The sequence below is a fragment of the mitochondrial genome of Sclerotinia sclerotiorum (assembly GCF_000146945.2).
Source record: "Sclerotinia sclerotiorum 1980 UF-70 mitochondrion, complete genome".
Classification (NCBI taxonomy): Eukaryota; Fungi; Ascomycota; class Leotiomycetes; order Helotiales; family Sclerotiniaceae; genus Sclerotinia; species Sclerotinia sclerotiorum.
The window spans coordinates 105,945-128,852 of NC_035155.1; the positions used below are offsets into that span (position 1 = coordinate 105,945).

The 22,908-nt window shown below is 30.1% G+C and overlaps 7 protein-coding genes and 6 non-coding genes across 13 annotated transcripts; 12 read left to right on the forward strand and 1 right to left on the reverse strand. All coding sequences in view use genetic code 4, as the record gives it.

Annotated features, from left to right (window-relative positions):
* Positions 1-411: 411 nt before the first annotated feature.
* Positions 412-4,545, forward strand: SS1G_20039 (ATP synthase subunit 6). Its single transcript has 3 exons — positions 412-792; positions 2,097-2,298; positions 4,238-4,545. Exons 1-3 carry the CDS (start codon positions 412-414, stop codon positions 4,543-4,545), a joined length of 891 nt encoding a protein of 296 aa, YP_009389086.1.
* SS1G_20040 (laglidadg endonuclease) lies at positions 991-1,425 on the forward strand. Its single transcript has one exon. The coding sequence runs from the start codon at positions 991-993 to the stop codon at positions 1,423-1,425; it is 435 nt and encodes a 144-aa protein (YP_009389087.1).
* A 3,215-nt stretch (positions 4,546-7,760) lies between the features above and the next one.
* On the forward strand, positions 7,761-7,831 carry SS1G_20128. Its single transcript has one exon. It is a non-coding gene; the product is annotated as a tRNA-Cys (tRNA).
* A 2,856-nt stretch (positions 7,832-10,687) lies between these two features.
* On the forward strand, positions 10,688-13,850 carry SS1G_20041 (DNA polymerase). Its single transcript has 5 exons — positions 10,688-11,057; positions 11,090-12,310; positions 12,352-12,513; positions 12,556-13,675; positions 13,721-13,850. The coding sequence occupies exons 1-5, from the start codon at positions 10,688-10,690 to the stop codon at positions 13,848-13,850; spliced, it is 3,003 nt and encodes a 1,000-aa protein (YP_009389088.1).
* Positions 13,851-14,275: 425 nt separating this feature from the next.
* SS1G_20042 (DNA-directed RNA polymerase) lies at positions 14,276-16,686 on the reverse strand. The gene is made up of 4 exons: positions 16,219-16,686; positions 15,392-16,156; positions 14,593-15,346; positions 14,276-14,547 (listed from the first exon to the last, which is right to left on the reverse strand). The coding sequence occupies exons 1-4, from the start codon at positions 16,684-16,686 to the stop codon at positions 14,276-14,278; spliced, it is 2,259 nt and encodes a 752-aa protein (YP_009389089.1).
* An 869-nt stretch (positions 16,687-17,555) lies between these two features.
* SS1G_20129 lies at positions 17,556-17,627 on the forward strand. Its single transcript has one exon. It is a non-coding gene; the product is annotated as a tRNA-Lys (tRNA).
* Positions 17,628-17,799: 172 nt separating this feature from the next.
* On the forward strand, positions 17,800-17,870 carry SS1G_20130. Its single transcript has one exon. It is a non-coding gene; the product is annotated as a tRNA-Gly (tRNA).
* A 1-nt stretch (position 17,871) lies between these two features.
* On the forward strand, positions 17,872-17,944 carry SS1G_20131. The gene has a single exon. It is a non-coding gene; the product is annotated as a tRNA-Asp (tRNA).
* Positions 17,945-17,975: 31 nt separating this feature from the next.
* SS1G_20132 lies at positions 17,976-18,055 on the forward strand. Its single transcript has one exon. It is a non-coding gene; the product is annotated as a tRNA-Ser (tRNA).
* Positions 18,056-18,099: 44 nt separating this feature from the next.
* SS1G_20133 lies at positions 18,100-18,170 on the forward strand. The gene has a single exon. It is a non-coding gene; the product is annotated as a tRNA-Sec (tRNA).
* On the forward strand, positions 18,171-19,868 carry SS1G_20043 (NADH:ubiquinone oxidoreductase subunit 2). Its single transcript has one exon. It carries the CDS (start codon positions 18,171-18,173, stop codon positions 19,866-19,868), a length of 1,698 nt encoding a protein of 565 aa, YP_009389090.1.
* SS1G_20044 (NADH dehydrogenase subunit 3) lies at positions 19,869-20,330 on the forward strand. The gene has a single exon. It carries the CDS (start codon positions 19,869-19,871, stop codon positions 20,328-20,330), a length of 462 nt encoding a protein of 153 aa, YP_009389091.1.
* Positions 20,331-21,938: 1,608 nt separating this feature from the next.
* On the forward strand, positions 21,939-22,451 carry SS1G_20045 (cytochrome oxidase subunit 2). Its single transcript has one exon. The coding sequence runs from the start codon at positions 21,939-21,941 to the stop codon at positions 22,449-22,451; it is 513 nt and encodes a 170-aa protein (YP_009389092.1).
* The last annotated feature ends 457 nt before the right edge of the window (positions 22,452-22,908 follow it).

Here is a 22,908-nt window from a genome sequence, read left to right on the forward strand (position 1 = left end):
CTTATAGTTATTTATATTTATTCACTATCTAGTGTTGTGTAGGTTACTAGCGATGGATAATATTATGATCTTACTAAAACAATGCTATCTTCTTTTTTTTCTTTGCTCCGCACACTAGTGTGGGATCTAGTAAGAATAATAGAGACGGATCATATAACAATAATACAGCTAGTACTCCTAATGACTCTAATAATACAGCAAGTTATACTAACGCTAAAAATAGATTAATTATAACTATAATATTATTAATAGTATTAGTACTTGCATTTGTATTATTAAGAATATTATTAGATAAAGCAGTATTATTAGATAAAGCAATATTATTAGATAAAGCAATATTCTTAAATAAAGCAATATACTTAATCCTTTTTTTTATCTTTTGTTCGAATATTAATAAAAAAAAAAAAAAAAATGTTTAATTTAAATTATACTCAAATACCTAGTCCTTTAGATCAGTTTGAAATAAGAAATCTATTAAGTTTAGATGCACCTATATTAGGTAACTTACATATCTCCTTAACAAATATAGGATTATATTTAACAATAGGTGGTTTATTAATATTAACTTTAAGTGTATTAACAACTAACTACAATAAAATAGTAAGTAATAACTGATCAATAAGCCAAGAAGCGATTTACACAACAATACATAGTATTGTTACTAGCCAAATAAATCCCAGAAATGGGCAAATCTATTTCCCTTTTATTTACGCTTTATTTATATTTATTCTGGTGAATAATTTAGTAGGATTGGTTAAAAGGAGCCTAGGTATTAACAATAATATTTTGATAGTCTTAACTAGAAAAACCAATATTAGCCCGACTACGTTAAAACAATCCCAGACTAGAGCATATTCTACTTCATCCACTTGTAAATCTCCCTGTTACAACATCACGGGGAATAACACTTACAGTCTTAACCCTTATTATATTACAGGGTTTACAGACGCAGAGGGGTGTTTTACTATATCTATCCTTATAGATAGTAGAATGTTAACAAAATGGAAAGTTAAACCTATCTTTAGTATCTCTTTACATAATAAGGATATAAAAATATTAAAGGCAATACAAAGAACATGAGGTGTAGGTAAAATATACAAACACGGTAAAAATTCAGTAGCCTATCGTGTTAGTTCTTTAAAAAATTTGAGAGTAATTATAAATCATTTTGATAAATATCCTTTAATAACTCAAAAATTTGCAGCAGATTATCTTTTATTTAAACAATCTGTTGCTTTAATAGAAAATAAACAACATCTTACTATGGAAGGTTTAACTAAGCTGGTTAGCCTAAAAGCTAGTTTAAATCTAGGTTTACCTGAAAATTTGCAAGAGTCTTTTCCTAACATAGTGCCTGCAGTAAGACCAGAGGTAAAACCAACACTTGGGCAGGAAATAGCTGATATTAAATATTATAAAAAGTAATATAAATAGTAAAAGAATACATCCTTAGCGTAGCACTAGTTAGAAGTAGAATATAGCCTTGAGGGAGATTTAAACAAGTAATGGTTATGATTGATTCGATGACTAGATGATATTTAGACGGGTAGTATCTACCTTATCTCGTGCATGTTTCCAAACATACAGCAGAGATTAGGGATAATGAAGTACGATATACTTTGGTGTAATAGCGCCAAGGTAAAAAATAGTAATTACTATTATGGTAGCGTTATCGGTAAGATAAATATAATTGTTATAATACAAAAAATTTCACTATAAGCTAAAACCTTCTAATGCTTTAGGTACGATATCTAGAAATAAGCCCTAAAGGTATAGGTAGAGGCCTGCTGCCTCCGGAAGCAGGATGCTAGCGCTGCTTTATTTTTTTTTTATGTATGCAAGTCCTGTTTATTGGCGGGTTGGCTTCTCTTTAATAGACGTAATAATTCTAAAGATAAAACAATGAACAATTAGCTAGAAACCTCCTAGTATTTAGTGTAGACATCAAGATGCACATCAGCTACAAGAGCATATGGAGGGATCCTCAGAGACTATACGTGAAAGTCGCTTATATTCTTTAAGAACATAGCAGATAAGAAATAGTCCGATCGTATAGGGCTATATGTCCTATATGATAGTCCCTATAGTTTTGCTAGTACAAGTCACTTTGCAGTAACATTTGCCTTAAGTTTTACAATAGTTTTAGGAGCAACTATTTTAGGGTTCCAAAAACATGGCTTAGAATTTTTTTCTTTATTAGTACCCGCTGGTTGTCCTCTAGCTTTGCTACCTTTATTAGTCTTAATAGAGTTCGTTTCCTATTGTGCCAGAAGTGTATCACTGGGATTAAGATTAGGGGCTAACATAAAAAAAAAGTCAGAGTAGGTGTCTCACTTTATTGTGTTAAATAACCAAACTCCGGGAAGCCCTAAAGCTCTAATAACTAAAGATAAGAAGCTGGCTTCTTATCCGGCCTCGTTAATGACTGAGGGTATAGTAATATCATTAGAGATCCTAGTAATAGGAATGGGTGATCGCGGATCTAAATCAGTAATATTTGAAATGATTGCTGTAAAAGAGCAACGAGTAGACGGTTATTCATATTCTATACGTTTAGATTGTGTAAGGTGTACTCTAGTCGCCGGGAGATCCGGTTCTTGTCTTTATCCATCCTGCATTACTAACCTAATTACGTAGGGTCGCTATGCGGGGGAGAAACTAGGTAATTCAAGATTAAAGTTATCACAATAGCCTATCCTCAATTATAATCTTTATCTTTGTTTTTATTCTCTCTATCTACTCGGCTCTGGAGTAGGAAGAGGATCGAAAGGAAAATAAATATAATAATACCATTATTATATAAGTCCATATATAATCTTTCGGTTATTTCGTATTATGTTTAGTTTATATTTTAACACTTTAAAGAAAGGACAAAGTATATAAACACCTTTTAATCCAGGGTGCAAAGTTTATATATACCTTTAAAGAAAGGATATGTATACGGCTAATTTTATATTTTATTAAAAATTATACTAATAGGTCTTTGCTGTACACAACATCTTATTGTTTTTAGTTATATAACGTTAGATCACGTAGCCTGTTATGTCAATCTAAAAATTATACCTTCTCTACGAAGTGTTTCAGACCAATAGTCGTAAGGGCGTTTTCAACTTCAAATAGTGGTAGTTTCTCTTCTACAGACTCTCCCGCTTTAGCTGTTTTCTCTGATGCGGATAAAGACAAACTAAATGTCCTTAAATATGTTAAAGGTAAATCTGGAATTTATATATGAAATAATAAAGTTAATGGTAAGAGTTATGTAGGGAGCTCCGTGGACTTAAGGCGTAGATTATTGCAGTATTACAATGTTAATAGACTTATGAACGAAGGAAGTATGCCTATTAACGTTGCATTGTTGAAGTATGGTTATACTAACTTTAGTCTTACTATCTTAGAAATTTGTGACAAAGATAGTCTTATGTCTAGAGAAAAACACTTTTTTGAAGTATACTCTCCTGAGTATTACATATTAAAAACACCTGGAAGCCCTTCTCGAGGATCTGGATGAACTCATTCTGAAGCTACAATAGATAATATGCGTATCGCTGCTTCTAAGACATTCAAGTCTCCGGAATTTTTAGATAAGTTGTCTAACGTCATCTAGTGTATCAAGTAGAGGTAACCTGATTTGGAAACAAATACTACTACTATTTACCATGCGATTAGAGCTGCAGCCCGAGCTTTAGACATTGACAAAAGATACATTGAACACTACGTTTACTTAAAACAAGATAAGCCTGTTTTAGGAAGATATATGTTTAGAATACTAAACTCAGATGAAAGTATAAATTTAATTAACGAAAAAGGTTCAAAAAACTTATATGAAAGTGGAGGTTACTAATGTCTATACTAAAGAGGTTAGAACATACTCTTCTGTTAGCGCGGCAGCTAGAGCATTGTGCTATGGTCAAGCCAGTTTATCTTTATACTTAAAAGAAAATAGAACTAAACCTCTTAAAGGGATATTTTTATTTAAATTAGTTTAAATATCAAGACGTACTTTAGATATTACTGATTACTGAGGGGCTTTGGTCTACAAGATAAAGTTGCTAATTGTTTTTAGGATTAATAAGTATTTGCTACTTGCTCATTAGGCGCACCAGCTTCTTTTTTTTTCTTTTTTTAGTTATAAATATATAATTATTACGTAAATAGTATTGTATAATAATAAAAAAGGGAAAAAAAAAATAGGGGATAAAATTATAATTTGAGGATAAATTTGTGAGGCGATTATCAGGTCATATGCTATTAAATATCTTATCAGGTTTCACATACAATATTATGGCAAGTGGTATTGTATTCTTCTTCTTGGGCTTGGTGCCGCTTGCTTTCATTATAGCCTTCTCAGGTTTGGAATTAGGTATTGCCTTAATACAAGCACAAGTATTTGTGGTTTTATCCGCAACGTCTTGCTATGAAAGATGCTCTAGATCTGCATTAACGTGGTTAGCTGAGTTAATGATTGCGTACATAACTAGATGCCTTTTATTTTTTTTTTTATATTACTACCCGACATTAAAAATCCCACACAGTTGGAATTTTTAATATTGTGGATTAAACTAAAACCTCCTAATGAAAAGTAATTTTAATACTGATATTAAATATATTAAAGCTTACCGTTCGTATTTAGCTGCTTCCCATTCTATATCTGTTGCGGTGAGTATTGTGTTATATCAGGATATAATTAGAAAGCGAGAGCTTTCTAGTCGATTAAATGTTAATACACCTCCCGCTAGTAGTAGTGGATCTGAAAGTGGCTATAGTTCAGATTCTAATCGCTTAGCAGTATCGGAATCCAGAGACGACTATGCTCTTAACCATATGCCTACTGAGGATGTGCCCGAGGATGTGCTTCCTCGGTTTGTTAGCACGATGGAGTTAGTTGCTCGGGAAGCACAGGGCGACCCAGATGTGGGGCAATTGCATGCGGACCGTTACCAAGCCTTGAAAACAGAAAGGGATTCGCGTATAGAAGCATGTATTATGCCTAGACCTAATGTAGGACAAGTAAATATTTATTCAGAAAGTGGTGGTGCTGAGACTTCAATAGGTGATAATGCTGCTGAGACTTCAAGAGGCGGTAGTGCCGTTAATAAAAGAGAGTCTAGTAGTAAAACAATTGATCAAGATGCAAGTACTTCATTTTTTTTTCCCTTTTTTTTTTTAGTAATAGAAAAATAATTATTACGTAAATAGTATTGTATAATAAAAAAAAAGGGAAAAAAAATATTTTTTGCGGTACGGAGCCTATAAAACTAATTAGTTATTTATTAATAGATAGACTTATCCCTTATATATTTTTCTGTCTTTAGACAGCGGGCATAACTACCTAGCGGTGCGGAGCGGAAATATAAGGAAATTTGGGGGGGAGAAAGCTTAAATTAGAAGTAATTTATGATAAAGCCCTTTTAAGACTTGTCTTTAGTTTTAGCATTTATACATTTGTATGCAACTACTCTATTAGGATTGTTCTTAGTTGATATCTTTTTTATACTGGCAGACTGTCTGAGAGATAGTATTATTTAAGTAGCTAAGTTATATGTTAAATAAAGTAGTTCTAGTCATAAGTTTTTAAATAATAAGAATATTATTATGTTAATAGATTGTAAAAAAAAAGCAGTACATGCTAAGAAGGATTACTAAAATTAGCTATTAATAATACGAAAAATGCATTTCCATATTGCTAATTGAGCCTTTTTATTATAAAGCCTGTCTCTGCTTCACAGTAAGAAAAACGAGCAATAACGATAGACTAGTAAGTAAAACCTTAAATTTAGACACTGAAACAAACAATATATAAGACAAATTAGCCTTTCTTTACTTTCTCGTTTTAAATCCTACAAGGTTATTAAAAACTATTTTGAATAGTTTAATTGCTTGCTTTTGCTATAAAAACTTCTGGTTTTTTTTATGTCTTATAGGATGGTTTAAATTATTAACAGGTTACAAGCTATTAAATATCCTATCAGGCTTCACATACAATATTATGACAAGTGGTATAATATTCTTCGTTATAGGATTAATACCATTAGCTTTCATTATCGCATTCTCAGGTCTTGAGCTGGCTATTGCCTTTACACAAGCACAAGTATTTGTGGTTTATCTTCATTATACATAAAAGATGCTTTGGATTTACAATAAGTAAAGTAAAAGTAGCCCATACAGGTTATTTTAATCATATTAACTCTATTTTAAGAATTAAAATAGAAAGACAGTGTATTCAAACATCTTTTAGTATACCTTCTATATATGATATTTATCCTTTATTTTGTTCATTGTTTACAATATGCATAGTACCTTAGTACTCTTTAAATCTTTGCATTTTAGCTACAGTTACGGCTAGTACTATGCATGATGCATCTTTAACTATCTTATTAATTTCGGGGGGTTTCTCTTGTACAACTTTTTTTATATTATTTGTTATATGATTTAATTTATATTCCATTTCTCTCCCTCCTCCTCAACTGGTTGAGGAGGAGGGAGAGAAAAAGGGGATAGAAATATTATATTTTTAATATTGCAAATCTTTATTTTCTTCTATAAAAATAAAAGTATGAGATTTTATATTATAGCTTTATTCTTTGTATGTATTGGAATTAACTTCTTAGCTATAAACACATTTATGGCTTTATTTAGTATTGGTTCGTACACTAATTTATTATCATATTTATATCTACGTTTAAATTTATTTCCTTTTACTGTATATCTTAATAAGGTTGTAATGACTAAGATTATAAATTATTACATTTATAGATGTAAAACAGATTATGGCTTATTTAGTTTAAATATGTTTAGATCTATAACCTTGCCAAATTTATTTTTGATGGGAGGTTTTATTAGTATATTTAATTATTTAAATATAGATTTAGCGGACTACTTATTAAAAGCGGATCCTTCTGAACCAAGTGGAAAACCAGGCCCAGGAGGAAAACCTCAGCCCGGCGTAGTTCACCCTATATGGATACAATTAGGGCTAAGGTTCTGTGGATGTGAGATCACGGAAACAATAGAAGTAAGAACGTTTTTTCTATATGAAGTGTAGTGCTGATGGGTTTGATCCTAATATTGCAGCAGAAGAAATTACTTTTTTATCTCAAAAGGTACACGATAAGGGTTTTAGTAATACTTACCCTTATACTATACGTAGGTTAACTGTAAATTCTGAATTACGTAGGCCTTATCCTCACATGGGTCTCTTTAGAGTTGTAAGAGTGCATACAGGTGCAGAAACTAAGTTCTTAGATAGGTACGAAGATTTTGTTCCTGGTACTCCCCCCTAAAAACTTTAGAACTATAGAGTATTCTCCTGCACGGCCTTCTAAATAGTTTATAAACTTCTTAGAAACTATTAATTAGTTAGTTAATTGCTCTATAAGTAGTGGGTTTGTCATCCTTAAGTTTAGAACTAGGAATAGCTTTTGTACAAGCACAAGGTTTTAGGGTTCTTCACTATATATAAAAGATGCTTTAGGTTTACACTAAATTAAAATTAGTTATTAATTATGGTTTTAAATTATTTTTAATGTAGAAAACTAAAAAAAAATAAACATGTTTTAATAAATACAATTAAAACCAGGAGTTATAGAGTAAAGATAGTTAACTATCTTGAAGGTAGATAACTATGTTGTGGGGGGGGGCAGGGGCCGCCTTGACACCGGTATGCAGGGAAACGCCTCTGAAAGCTTGATGTTTTTATTATACTGTATTCTGGCCTGTCTTTTTATATTATACTATAAGGTTTTAATTTGATTATTATTAAGGGATGTGTGAGTAGGTGGTTCTACTATTTGATTGCAGATCAAAATTTTTAGGTTCGATTCCTACATATCTCTACTCCCTATGTGAATAGGGTGTTGTGGTTATTGAGTGGTATCTTTTTAGGTTTTACTCTTTATTGTAGAAGATAGTAGAATAGCTTTTTTTTCTTATCTCATTTTTAAGGCTGCTGTAGGTAGTAAGATTAATACTTGATATGTCCTCTGGCTATTCTGTGATGATGACGCACGGGTTTAACCGTACTGCAAGTCTAATCCTCCCTGCAGGATAAAATAAAAGGGAGAGGTGTTAAGTTTTTTTTTTGTCCAAGACATATTGCATTTTTTAGCTATGTATCTGGAATCATGTAGGACGCTATTTTAAGCTTTAGCATTAAATCGGTTTTTTGTATTTAAGGAAAATTTTTTTAACCTAAAAAGTCTTGTTCCCCGCCAGGATTTTTGAGTCTTAGTGTATTTAACTATTCAATATACATTAGCTATGAAATTGTATAGTCGTTGATCTACTCTACCTTCTTGCTATTCTTGTAATTCTTTTTTTTTTAGTTAGATAGTGGATGGATAGGCGTAGTTTGACGTAATGCAACCCTTATCAGCTTTACTTGGCTTTTGAGGGGTCTGCCATGATTTATGCCAGGGGTTGACCTATAGATTAAGTATGGTTGCATACAACTAAGAAAAATAAAAAAAAATGATGGAAAACACACAGTGTATAGCTTTGATTTTAATTTGCAGGATTTTGATATTGGATGTAGCAGTGTTTGGTTGTATTTAGTACCCGCAGGTTTGGAGGTTTTAGGTTATCTAGCGGAGGGTTGTTTAAGGACATTTGATTCTATAAAAGATTCAGTTTCTGGATTAGATCTTGAATCCAGAAACAAGGGATGATGCAACTCCACACCTTTTAAGAGGTGTTATATTTTTGATCTATATTCTTATTGTTTAATAAAAATAGCTAAGACATTAGGTTTGCTTCCTACTGGTGTTATTATTTGTTATTTAGCGCCTTCATTATCTAGTTTTGTTAATTTTGTATTTGGAATTTTTAATAAATCTGGGGCTAAAGTCTTTGGTGTATTAAAGGAATTTGGGGTTAGTTAGAATTTTAACTAAATGTTATGGAATATTAAGCGATGCAGATGTAGGGGGTTCGAATGATGGGGAAAGAAAGCGTGCTCATGATAGTGTAGCTCCTAATAAAGGTAAAAGAAAAAAAAATAGGGGTGGCAGTAGTAATGACAGTGATAATGGTGCGGTGATGGTGGTGACGGGCGTAGAAGGAAAAGCCTTCAGGTGGAGGTGGTAGAGGTAAAGAAGCTGTCAAACAGGAATGAGCTAGTAGGGTTACTTTAGTAGCTCTTTTATATAATATTATAGAGGCGGTTGGTATACAACAACAACAAATAGTGAATGGTAGCAGTAATATAGTTAGTTTAAATAGTAGAAATTGACGTATTCAATTAGAGTTAACTCAAAACTACATTAATAGCTATCACCCTGATTTAGATTTTAACTTTCAATTATTTCTGTTTAATATTACTGCTTATGCAAATGCTGGTGTTGATATTGGAGGGAATATTGTTCGAACTGTTACAGATGTAAATAGAGATATAATAGTCAGTGATTTGGAGGAAATAGTTTTTGGTGCTAACGTATTATTACAATCTATAGACCTTAATTATGACGGGAGGGTTCCAAGTTTTTTTGAGAATAATGATGACAATGACAACAATAACAATGATAATAATGACAATAACAATAATGATGATAATGATAGTAATGATAATAATAACACACACTGGAAATAACTCAGGTTCTAGCTCTAGTACTCCTGACCCCGGAGGGGTTAGGCTTAACCAGAAAAAAGTCAGGGTCTCCGTAAAGCAGGGTATACCCTAGATTTCGTATGTAGAATTGGTACGGTAATAGGAGGTGGAAGAAACTTTTTTGGAATGTTTTAAAATGGAACCTAAACAGGGTTGCGGAAACCTGATTACTTTACCTTGGTTTCTGTGTGTTTTCGTTAATTTGTTAGTAGATTTTTTAGAGTTTTGGTATATGTTTGGTTTATTTATGTGTTATTTGCTTTTTATCTTGGTTTGGTTGTTGTTATTGTTGTAGGTGGGTGTGTACTTGTCTTGTTTATTCTTTTTTATTTTGGTCAAGAAAGCGTATTAAGATACTGATAACACTAGAAGTCAAGACTAATTGTAGTATTCAAGGGGTGTATTTCTGATTTATCCTGGAAGCCTCTTTATACAGTTAAAGGCTAGAGGTGATGACGAAATGGAAGTATACAAGGTGTAGAGATAGAAAACAACCTCTACCTCCTTAGCTACTAGGGAGTTGTTGGTCTTATTTGGTCTTATTTGCTTTTATTTTGGTTAGGGGATTATATCATTTATATATCGGCTTTGTTTAAAAACATAAAGTATTCAGCTTGCTTGAATTTGGTTGGTCTCCTATACTCTAAAGGTATAGGGTTTGAGTAACTTAAACCTCCCTAAGTGTATGTAAGGGTCTCACCGTTAGTCGTTTGGCGGGATAGTTTGCGTCTAAGTCTCGTAAGAGCTTATGGTACCATCTGGTATTAGTTTAAAGGCACTAATAGTTTTTGGGTATCCTAATCGATCATGCACCGTGGTTTCTCCTATCGCTGTCTTGCCTTGGTTTGTACAGGTCTGAGGAGATGATAATAGAGGAAACCTTATTTTCCAAGTTGATTATGCCTTTATTTACATCGATGTAAATCTACTCAAGTAAGTATACCAATTCAATTGGTTGCGACTTATCTGAAGTTGCTTTTATAGATTAAGATGAATAATTAATATAACAATAATAACACGATAAATTTTTACAAACGAACAACTATTTTTTCTCTTGCATTGCCTTTTTACACGGCTAATAATTTGATGCGCAGAGCTTTTTCTTCTTTTTCTCTCCCTCCTCCTCAACTGGTTGAGGAGGAGGGAGAGAAACGAGGAAAAGGAGACAATTTGGCTCTGTCGACATTATGTTTTGATGCTATTAAAACATATAGATTGTACAATAAATTAGATATAACGGGTGGAAATAACTTTATTGTTGAGCAAAGATCTTTTTATTCTACGAATGAGAGAAAGGAAAAGTTTAAGGAGTTTATTAATGTTAATACTACTCCTGTAAAAACTAAATCTAAAACACATCAAATTTGGATAGATTATATAAACTTCCTTTGAGATGATTTTGATACCTTTGTAGAAAGTTTATACTGTTCTAATAAACTTTTACCTAATACAGATTGTTCTGTATTATTAAAGCTAAGAGAGGGGAAGTTTTTGCTACAATTGATAAGAAACAACAACACTTCATGTTTAAATCGATGGAGGATATTTACCCTTTTGAGAAGTTGTTTTATAAAATCGTTGATAGACTTAGTGAGTTATTTAGAGAGTATGATAATATATTTGAGGGTACTTGTGATTCGGTTCTTTTAGAATTTAGACAAGTTAATGTCGATGTTACGTTAAAGATTTCGAACTTAGATTTTATAAAGGCTGAACACCCTAAGGTTAATATGACTGAGATTAGTAGAGATTTGAGTATTTTTGGTAATACACTTAAAGACGTTCAGGGTTCTCCTCTTAACCCTGTTGTTGTAGATGGGAAATTAGTTATATCAAATACGTTTGATGTAAAAAATCCAGATAAGTTTTTAGAAGAGTATAATGTTAATATGACTATAAATAATAAAAAAGTTTATTATTTAGTTAATGATTCTACTAAGTTTTACCTAATATATCGTATGAATAGACCATATATTATTAGTGTTAATATGTCTGATGAGGGGGTAGACAAAAGGTTTTTTAATTTTTATGGAGATCTTATATCTAAGGTTAAAGATATAGATAATAAAGATGGGACTTTTAAGAGGGAAAGTCGAAATAGTACTCTTGTGTATAAAAACGATACTATATTATCTGTATCTAGAGATATTGATTTTTCTCCTATTAAAATGGTGGGGAAAATTTTAACTAACAATAGGAAAAACTGACTACCTAATTCAAATATAGGAACTCTTGACTTAGAAACATATGAATGTGACGGTGTGTCTTGTTGTTATGCATTAGGTTTTTATTGTAATGAATTTGGTCAGTGTAATACATATTATATAGATAAAGGTTTGGATAGTACTATGTTAATACATACTTGTCTAAATGAAATGCTTAAGTCTAAATACAATAAAAATACGTTTTATGTACATAATCTAGGTATGTTTGATGCTCCTTTTATAATTAAAGCTTTAATAGATTTCAATAAAACAAAAGAAGGACAAAATAACCCTTATATTTTAGATATTACAACTAGAAATAGAGAAATTTTAGAATTGAAGATTAAAAGAAAAGTTAATGACCGTATCCATACTGTTAATATAAAGGACAGTGTTGCTATTTTACCTAGAGACTTAAGAAGTCTATGTAAAGATTTTGAAGTGGAAACAGAAAAAAGTTTCTTTCCTTATAATTTCTGTATGAAGGATTCTTTGTTTTATGTTGGTAAACACCTAGTATAAATTATTATGAAAATATCCCTACAGAATATTACAATTCATTATTTAAAGAAGAATGATCTCTAAAAGAAGAATGTATAAGATATCTAGAAAAGGATCTTATAAGTTTATGTCAAGTACTTGTTAAAGCAAATAGAATTTTTCATAGGTTATTTAAAATTCAAATGACTGATTTTTTTACAATTTCTGGTATATTTCAACAAATTTTCCTTGAATTTCACTAAAATAAAGATGAAAAACCTATACCTTTAGTTAATAATAAAATTGTTTGAGACGATATATATAAAAGCTATTACGGTGGAAGAGTAGAGGTGTTTAATCCTTTTTTTATTACGGACAAAAACCCAGATAGAAAGTTATATTATTATGACGTAAATTCTTTATATCCATATGCGTCTTTGAAACCTATGCCTGGTACAAAATGTAAATATCTAGAGAGTTTTGGACTACCGTTGGACTTAGAAAATTTATTTGGGTTCTTTTATTCTAAAGTAAAATCTAAAGATAACTATTTAGGTTTACTACCTAAAAGAACTCTAAAAGGTAATTTAACTTTTCCTCCTCCTCAACTAGTTGAGGAGGAGGGAGAGAAAAAGGGAGAGTGATATGATAGATATTTTTCTGAAGAATTAAAATTTGCAAAAGATAGTGGATATAAAATAGATGTAATTAAAGGTTATAACTTTGATTCTGTTTTGGATGTATTTTTAAGTTTTGTTACAAATGTAATGGGAATTAAAATTAATGCTAAAAATCCTACAGAAAGAACTATTGCTAAGTTAATATTAAATAGTTTAATAGGTAGATTCGGTACGGGTTTCTTAAAAAGTATAACTAAATTACTGGATGCTAAACCACAAGATTTAGTCCTTAAAACTAGAATTGTAAGTGGTAGTATAGAGATTGATGCTGATGCTTACTTAGATACATTTAAATTAGAAATAGACAAGGGAGTTTGTGAAGATTTTGGTGTTGACTATATTAAGGCTTTAAATACAGAATCTATAGAAGAAAAGTCAATTAAGGGGAGATATCAAACTGTGTCTATTCTTATCGCATCTGCTACGTTATCCTATGCTAGAATACGTATGACTAAATTAATGTTACATATTTTAAATAAAGGAGGTAAGATTTATTATACAGACACCGATAGTATAGTTACTGACTACAAACTGGAGGATGAATTTGTAGACAAGTCAGAACTAGGTAAGGTTAAGTTAGAACATGAAATCAAAGAAGGTTACTTTATCGCGGATAAAGCTTATGCTTTTATTGATGTATCAGGTAAACTAATTAAAAAAGCTAAAGGAGTGTCTAGTGAATATTTAGCATTAGATGATTATAAAAATATGTTTAAAGGAGAGTCTATAAATGCGTAAAAAAAAACATCTAAAAGAGATTACAAAAAGGGAAGTGTTGTTATAAAACCTAAAAATATTCTAATTTTAAGTACAGAGTATTATGACAAACGTACAAAGATTTTTGAAAAAGGAATCTGAGTAGGAACTAGACCAACTATAATCTAAGTTTAAATACAAGAGATGTACTAGATCAAAATTATATCGTAAACTACAATTATGTCGGAATTTGGCTTTTATTTCTTTTCTTATGAGGAAAAAAGAGTAGCAAGTGTTAAATTAATCTTAATCTAGTAATTAAGATTAACTAAAACTGCATAATTTTTTTATCAAGATCTTGGATCTTGTGTTTTTTTTTTTTTTACCTCCTATTAGAACTAGTACTATAAGATTAGTTAGTGTTAAGTTAGTCTAAGATTATAAGTATGATTAATGAATGTTTAATGTAAAAAAAAAAGTTTATTATTACACTAATAGTTAAAAAAAACTGTATACTTATTATATACAGATAAAAAAATCTTATTTTTTTTTGTTGGAAGCTTGTGCGTTGAAAACTAGGTTTCTAATAAATAAACGTTCATTATTTATTAATTTTATTTTACTAAGAATATAGACTTACTTAGCCTTTCATAAACTCTTTCTTTATTTGGTACATTAAGGAATTCTGATAAGTCAGGTAAAACTATTTTCTTTTTATTTATATAAATAGTTCTAGTTTCGGGAGAATATTTACATTTACTCTCACCTTGTGTAATAGTAATTGTATTTATAATATCCTCATCAAATTTATGAATATATCCTTTGTCTGAGTATGTATTAATATACACTGTTCTTAATCTCTTTATTAGAAGATCTATATATTTAGCTGTAACACCATAACAATCGTGAACACTCTAGAAATTAAAATAACTATCTTTTTGGTTAGTGGGTTTAGCTAAAGAGACATATAGCAAAGTTAAAGTAGCAGCATCTAAATAATGAACTAAATTAGGCCTAAAAGCTAATAATTGTTTATTTTTATCCTTTTTTATCTTGTCTGTAATACTTAAACTCAAACTATTAGAAAGATATGTAAAAGGTTTTATTTTTAATATATGTTCTTTCATATATCTCTGACTAACAACTAATCCATGGGGTAATCTTCATGTTATAGGTAAATTTAATTTGTTTAAGATTTTACCTATTTCATTGAAATAATTTGTCAAGAATTTTATCTTAGGATATTTTACATGAATAATCTCTTCTATGTTTTTAACTAATAACTCTATATCCTTATAATTTACAAGGTTATTAGACCCTTGATCTATCTTATATCAAGTGGTATAATCAACCCTAGGTTTTTTGTTACCATCTAACTCTAGATTATCTGGATCACCTAATACCTTATGTTCATCAGTATGGTCCCAAGCTAATATCCCCTTAATAGAACTAACCAAAGTTCTATTTGTTGCGTTATAAGGTTTATTCATAATCACAGGTTTTATAGTTTTCCTGTTTATACCTAACGCCTGTACCCTTTTGATAGATATAATTTGTTCTTCTAACTCCTTAATCATCTCTTTTCCCTTTTGTGAATCGGGAGATTCTTCTTCTTCTTCCTTAGTAAGAGTTGAGACCTTTACGTCATATTCCTCTCAATGCACTAACAAGTCCTTTAGCGATACCTATTTATTCTTTTTATATTCAAGATGAATAGTTAATATTTCAACTATATGACTATAAAAGTCCAAGGGATCTTTACTCTTATTACTACTTCCTAGATTTAATTTATCAAAGATTGATGTTTCATTAGATGATAAAGCTAAATGTTGGAATCCGTTACATGTCCCGTCTAATTGTATAGGTAGATTTGGTTTAAACTCTAGCATAAACTCATTATTTAAGAAATTATTAAGTCTTCTCATTTCAAAGCAAAAATATAAAAAGAGATATTTATCATCTGCTTCTAGAAATAATTTATTATTTTCAAAATCTAGAATTCTATCTCAATTGTTTTCAACTCATTCTAATCTTATAGTATAAAATTTTCTGTTTAAACCATTTCCATGACAAGTAGCACCATAAGCTTTTAAATATTCTATAGCTTCTCTATTTGTTCTTTTTATTGTATCTGGTCTAGCAAATAAAATTAAAGCCTTAGCCAACTCACTAGCTTGGTAATGAAAATACGCAGTAGTAGGATATATTCTTCCTCTTTGATCTAATCTTAAAGGAATATATGTTTCAGGAACATTAGAAAAGATGTTAGCTATTAATAAAATATGTTTTTCTAACATTACTTTACTTAAAAATTGCTGATATTCTCTTTCTTGTCTCTTGTTACGTTTTATATTAGCTAAAGGGTGAATATAATCAGAACTTATTAGCAACCTATGGAGATGGTTATATTTTAATAAATAGTTTAATAAATCTTTATTAATTTTAAAAGGAGTTGCCATCATATTATTTATAGCTCAATAAATTTCATTATCCTCCTCTTTTTTAGAAGGATTATCATAAGCTTTTTTATACCTATTAAGTCTTCGTCGTATTCTACGTTATTAAGCAAATAACCACCCAATTCTCGTTTAGAATACTTCTTAGGAGAGACTATCATAGGTAAATTAATAGGTAATATAGCTATAGGATTTTGGTTATTTTGTTTTTTTTCTATCTCATCGGTTAACCTTAAAATAGCCATACTACTTTTACCGTCATTAGAGGTAATAACTTTAACCTCTAAAATGTTACAACTGCACATAATATCGATTAACTTACCAGATAGACGTAAACAGAATTCACTAGTTTTAAACACAGATTGTTTATCAATTTCTAAGAATTCTTTTAGATAATCTCTAAAAGATTTTTTAGACACTAGCGGACCCGCACCTAAGGAATTTATATAAGCTTTATATAGTTTTGATGTATAAGCATTAGATATTAATTTACCAATATTCATAGAAAGATGGGTAACACTTATTTTAGTCCTTTCATCTTCTTTATATTCATCTCCATCTAATACCATATTGTTAAAAGTTACAACTAAAAATAAGAGATAGTCTAAAAAAATGGACTATCTCCTTGTTCTCTAGACCATTTAAAAGCTTCTTAACATAAAAGTCGTGGATATCTACACTATTAACCAAACTATTGATATTCCTATTAAGTTTTACATCGGAGAGAAAAAAAAATAAAAAAATAAAGATAAAGAAGTAAAACCGTTCAACGACTAGAGGGTGAGTATGCTAACAATAATCCTTCTCTTAAACCCAACATATTTATTTATCCTGTATTAAGTCAACTGTTTTGATTATTGTCGTATAAAAAATATCCTTTGCCAATTAATTAGTATAGATTTAATTTAAAAGGAAAACGTATAAATTTGGTCTGATTATTTATTAGTAATATAGATTAAAATAAAGATAATTATTATTAATATGGCTTCACAATAAAAAAAAAATTTTTTTTTACTCTGCCCGCCCCCCCTTTTTATCTTTATTTTTGCCTTTTTTAATAGTTTAATTACCTCCTGGTAGTTAAACTATTAAAAAAAAGGGTAAAAATAAAGCAGTGGTAAAGGGGGGGTTTATAATAAGGGATATAAATAAAAAAAAAATGTAGGACAATTTTTATATAAAAAAACTAAAGAATAAAGAGTAACTGATTTATATTTAGGTGTATTAGTGGGTTTAACCTAAAAACTTAATTTAAATAAAATATATTTAATAAGTATATTTTACATTTAATAAATTAAGATTTTAAATAAATATAAATGTCATATTTAATTACACTAATACCAGTAATTTAAATCTTTTTAGTTACTGCACTTTTTTTACAATACATAATGTAACAGGGTTTTTAAGCAAGTTTAGCTTTTATATTTTAAAGTATATAGAGACCTTAGTTTAATGGTAAAATACGAGACTTTTAATCTTTGTTATATGGGTTCGAGCCCCATAGGTCTTAAATCTGCCTTCATGCAAGACCAGTACTGGTCTTGCACCTTTTTTTCTCTTTTTTTTAGTTATAATAGTTTAATTTCTACGTAGTAATTAAACGTATAATAATAAAAAAAAGAGAAAAAATCGGGGTAAAACTATTCTTTTTTTTTTTTTATTATTTTATAATAAAAAAATAAACGGCCATAGGTTAATGGTAGACCTTTCGTCTTCCAAACGATTTGTGTCGATTCGAATTCGGCTGGCCGTAAGGGTTAATATTCTAATTGGTAAGAACCTTCTTTGTCATAGAAGTGTATATCGGATCGAGACCGGTTTAACCCGTATACTTATATATAATAATTAAAAGTATTTAGGAAAAGTTGTTATTGGTAAAACGAGATATTTGCTAAATATTGTGTTCTACACCTGGATGTTCGAATCATCTCTTTTCCGATATAATATAAATTATAAACAGTATACTTTAACATTAAAATATAAAGAGCATAGTTTAATGGTAAAATTTGAAGCTTCAAACTTCACCTTCTCAGTTCAAATCTGAGTGCTCTTGATGGTAATTTTTTCTATCTTATTTTTATTATTATCTAATGCCGTTACTTTAAGACGAGACAAATCTATACTTTTTAGTAGAGTAGCTATCACAGTTTTACTCTATTCTTCTTTAATTGCTTTTTATAGCTTATACTTTTGTTTAGATAGTGGTATAGGTTTATATGGTGGTTTATTCCATGCTACAACTACCACACATGTTTTTCATATCTTTATCTTTTTAATTAGTGCTGCAATTTTACAATTAACAGCTTTTTATCCAAGAAAAGTCTGAGTAGCTGAATATTCTTCAATAAGTAAGTTGTTATTTTATAACTTTCTTTACTATAGATCAAGAATAGTAAATAAAATGGGAGAGCAATTTAAAATAATAGAATACCCTTTAATATTATTATTTATTATAACAGGAGCTATATTTTTAGTGTCAACTAGTGATTTAGTTTCTATTTTTTTATCTATAGAGCTGCAAAGTTATGGACTATATTTACTTAGTACATTGTATAGAAACTCAGAATTAGCCACAAGTGGTGGTTTGACATACTTTTTATTAGGTGGTTTAAGCTCTTGTTTTATACTTTTAGGATCTAGCTTACTATATGCAAATTCGGGTACAACTATCTTAGACGGTATATACGTTATTACTAGTTTAAGTGATATAGGTAACAATGGTCATGCTTCCGCAGAGAATATTTTGTATTGATATAAACCTTATTACATTAATTTTTCTTTACTAATTATGAGCGTAGGGTTCTTATTTAAAGTTTCAGCAGCACCTTTTCATTTCTGAAGCCCTGATGTGTATGACGCTATTCCAACTATTGTAACAACATTTGTAGCTATAGTAGCTAAGATATCTATATTTATATTTTTCTTAGAATTAGTACATTATACAAGTAATTCATTATTTTCTTTCCAATATAATTGAACTACAAGTTTACTAGTTAGCTCTTTACTTTCACTAGTAATAGGTACAGTTGTAGGTTTAACACAGTTAAGAATAAAAAGATTATTTGCTTATAGTACTATAAGTCACGTAGGTTTTATATTACTAGCATTGAGTATTAACAGTATAGAGTCTATTCAAGCCTTTATATTTTACTTAATGCAATACTCAATTAGTAATTTAAATGCCTTCATAATATTAATAAGTATTGGTTTTTCTCTTTACTATTACGTTAACGATAATGAAGAATATAAAGAATTAGCCGATAAAAATAACTCACCTATACAATTGATTAGTCAACTGCAAGGTTACTTTTACATAAACCCAGTCTTAGCCTTAAGTTTTACTATTACAATATTTTCTTTTGTGGGTATACCACCTTTAATAGGATTCTTTGCGAAACAGATGGTTTTAAGTGCTGCTTTAGATAGTGGTTACGTATTCCTTACATTAGTAGGAATATTAACAAGTGTAATAAGTGCAGTATACTATTTAAACATAATAAAACAAGTTTTTTTTGAAAAACCTGAATATAAAATAAACCCGGAAATAGTAAATATAAACTTACACGGTAGTATTATTAAAAATAATGTTTTAATTAAAAAATTAACATTTAAATTAGACAATATTGTTTTATCTAGTTCTTTAACTATAACAATTTCTGTGTTAACCTTAATAATACTATTATTTATATTTACCCCACAAGAATGATTAAGTATGGCTAATATATTAGCATTAATATTATTTAACGCTTAAATGACAAGTACTACTTTTTTTTTTGTATTTATACCTATATTAGCAGTTATATTATTAGCTGTTAATCTTATATTTGCTCCACACAATCCTTACCTAGAAAAGGATTCAGTTTTTGAGTGTGGATTTCACTCGTTCTTGGGTCAAAATCGGACTCAGTTTAGTATCTCCTTTTTTATTTTTGCGCTTTTGTTCCTTTTATTTGACCTAGAGATATTGTTAGTCTATCCCTACGTAGTTAGTGCCTATACTAATGGTGTTTATGGTTTAGTAATAATGCTGATTTTTTTCTTAGCATTAACTTTAGGTTTTGCCTTTGAACTAGGTAAGAATGCTCTTAAGATTGACTCTAGACAAAACTTACAGTTCTTAAACCTTGAAACTGACCGTGTCTATAGCTATTGTTACGAATCTATAAACCATTCCAGTTTTGGTTCGACCAACGCGAGGGAAACCACTAAATAAAAGAATATACTCTACTAAGTGTAATACGTTTAACTCTTCTACTGAAGTAGCAGGAGGAAAAGTATATTCAAACGCTGACACCTGTAAAGCTCTTATTTTAGCGGATAACAAGTTAAATCAGGTATCTACCGTTGAGTTAACCTTACAAATAACAAAAGTTATGTAGGTTCAGTTATTGACTTAAAGGAAAGATGCCTTAAGTAAGATAACGTTAATCATCTAAGAAGTAATACTAGTATGCTTATATATAGAGCTTTGATTAAGTATGGCTACTCTAATTTTAAATGGGAGGTTTTAGAATATTGTGCTCCAGAGGTGAGATTTGTAAGGGAGAATTATTACATAAAGATTTGTTCTCCCGAAAACAAAATAGTCCTAGAATCTAACACTACGCCTTCTAGAGTAGGTTGTACACATAGAGGTAGTACTAAATCCCTTATTTTACTTAGTCAACCTGCTAGAAAGATGGTGATGTTACAGACACTTTAACTGGACAATCAACCATCTTTGATTCTATAGTTTCGGCTGCTAAATTTTTAAACGTTAAGGGTACACAGATTAGTAACTATTTTTTTTTTTCTCCATTTTTTTTTCCCTTTTTTTAAGTTATAAATATATAATTATTACGTAAATAGTATTGTATAATAATAAAAAAAAAAGGAAAAAAAAAACAGGGAGAAAAAAACTGAAACCAAGTAAAACCCCCGCTCATTTCTCTCCCTCCTCCTCAACTAGTTGAGGAGGTAGGAGAGAAAAAGCCAGAAAAGGTACATTTTCAAGTTAATAGATAAACCTGTTATCTATGAAAAAGTTGATATAATTGAAAGCTGATGTGTAGGTATAGAAACAGAGGTATTAAACCTAACTACTAATGTAACAACGACTTATAGCTCTGTTCGCGCCGCAGCTGGAGAATTAGGGCTAGAACATTCAACTATAAACAAATATACAAAATTAGACGTACCGTACAAAGACCTCTACGTATTTAAGAAAAAATAATATATAAACTTAATAGTTTTAAATATTATATAGTTGTATACAATGCTGTATATATATATGGATATTTTTAAGTTTTTTACGTCTATTTAGAAAAATTATATGTTATACTCAGTAACAAACATCGAGGGGTGGGCGGGAGGGCTTGCAGAGTGAGTGCAAGAAATGATAATTCTTTTATTTTACTAGCACATCCAATAGTAAACAGATACCTGTTATTGTAGTTGGTCTTTATCCTGCTTCGCAGGGTGCAAGTAAACCTTAGACTAATCTTTAAATATTTTAGGGTAAATATTTATTAGCTAAAGGCTAATCTAAATATGTTATAATAGTGTTTACTAGAGCCAGGAATTCATTAGTATAGATAGACAGCTATCTTGAAGGTAGATAATTATGTTAATGGGCGGGATGGGTCCTTAAATGTTTAGGGTTAAAATACTCTTTATATAAATAGATTATTAAGCCTAAGAATAAATTCGGAAGCATAGGTGTTTCAATCTGCCCTTCACTTGTTTCTTTTTAGTAAATGAAAAATAAGTCAATAATACTTTTGATAAGGTTACTTATTTTTTATATCTATAATAGAAAAAAACATTTTTTTTATAAATATATATGCTTAATTTATTAAATTTAAATCTTCTTAATAATTGTGATACGCCTAGACCTTGGGGTCTATATTTTCAAGATAGTGCTACACCGCAAATGGAAGGTCTAGTTGAATTACATGATAACATTATGTTCTATTTAGTTATAATCTTGTTTGGTGTAGGATGAATAATGATTTCTATTGTAAGAAATTATACATCCGTAAATTCACCTATAAGTCATAAGTACTTAAATCATGGTACACTAATAGAGTTAATATGAACAATTACTCCTGCCATAATTTTAATTTTAATCGCCTTTCCATCTTTTAAATTATTATACTTAATGGATGAAGTGAGCGATCCCGCCATGTCTGTATTAGCAGAGGGTCACCAGTGATATTGAAGTTATCAATACCCTGACTTTTTAAATACAGACAATGAGTTTATAGAATTTGATTCCTACTTAGTACCAGAATCTGACTTAGAGGAGGGAGGATTGAGAATGTTAGAAGTAGATAATAGAGTGAAAAAGCCTTAAGCAAGCTTTAACGGCTCTTAAGTAACCAAACTCCGGGTAAATCCTAAGAGCTCAGAATACTAACCTTTTAACCTAAAAGGGTAAGTAAAGGGGCCAAACTAATCATTTGGGTACAGTAACAAGTTCTGAGATTTGACGAAAGTTAGAATGGATGTTCGCGGATCTAAATCACCTCTTCTTCGGCTCCCCTCCGTCCTCCTCAACTTGTTGAGGAGATAGGAGGGGAGTATAGTAAAGATAGCTTGGCACTTGGCTGAGCTTCATTATGATTAATGTGTAAAAGAGCAACGAGTAGACGGTTACTCGCCATATGTTAGGTTCGAACCTCGATTACCTCAGAAAGTGAGGGTAGATATATGGTGTAAGGTGTACTCTAATAGCCTATTATTTTTTTTTCTTTTTGGCTGCTCGGCAGCCTTAATTTATGGTCTGCTACTAATAAATTAAGACCGTAAAT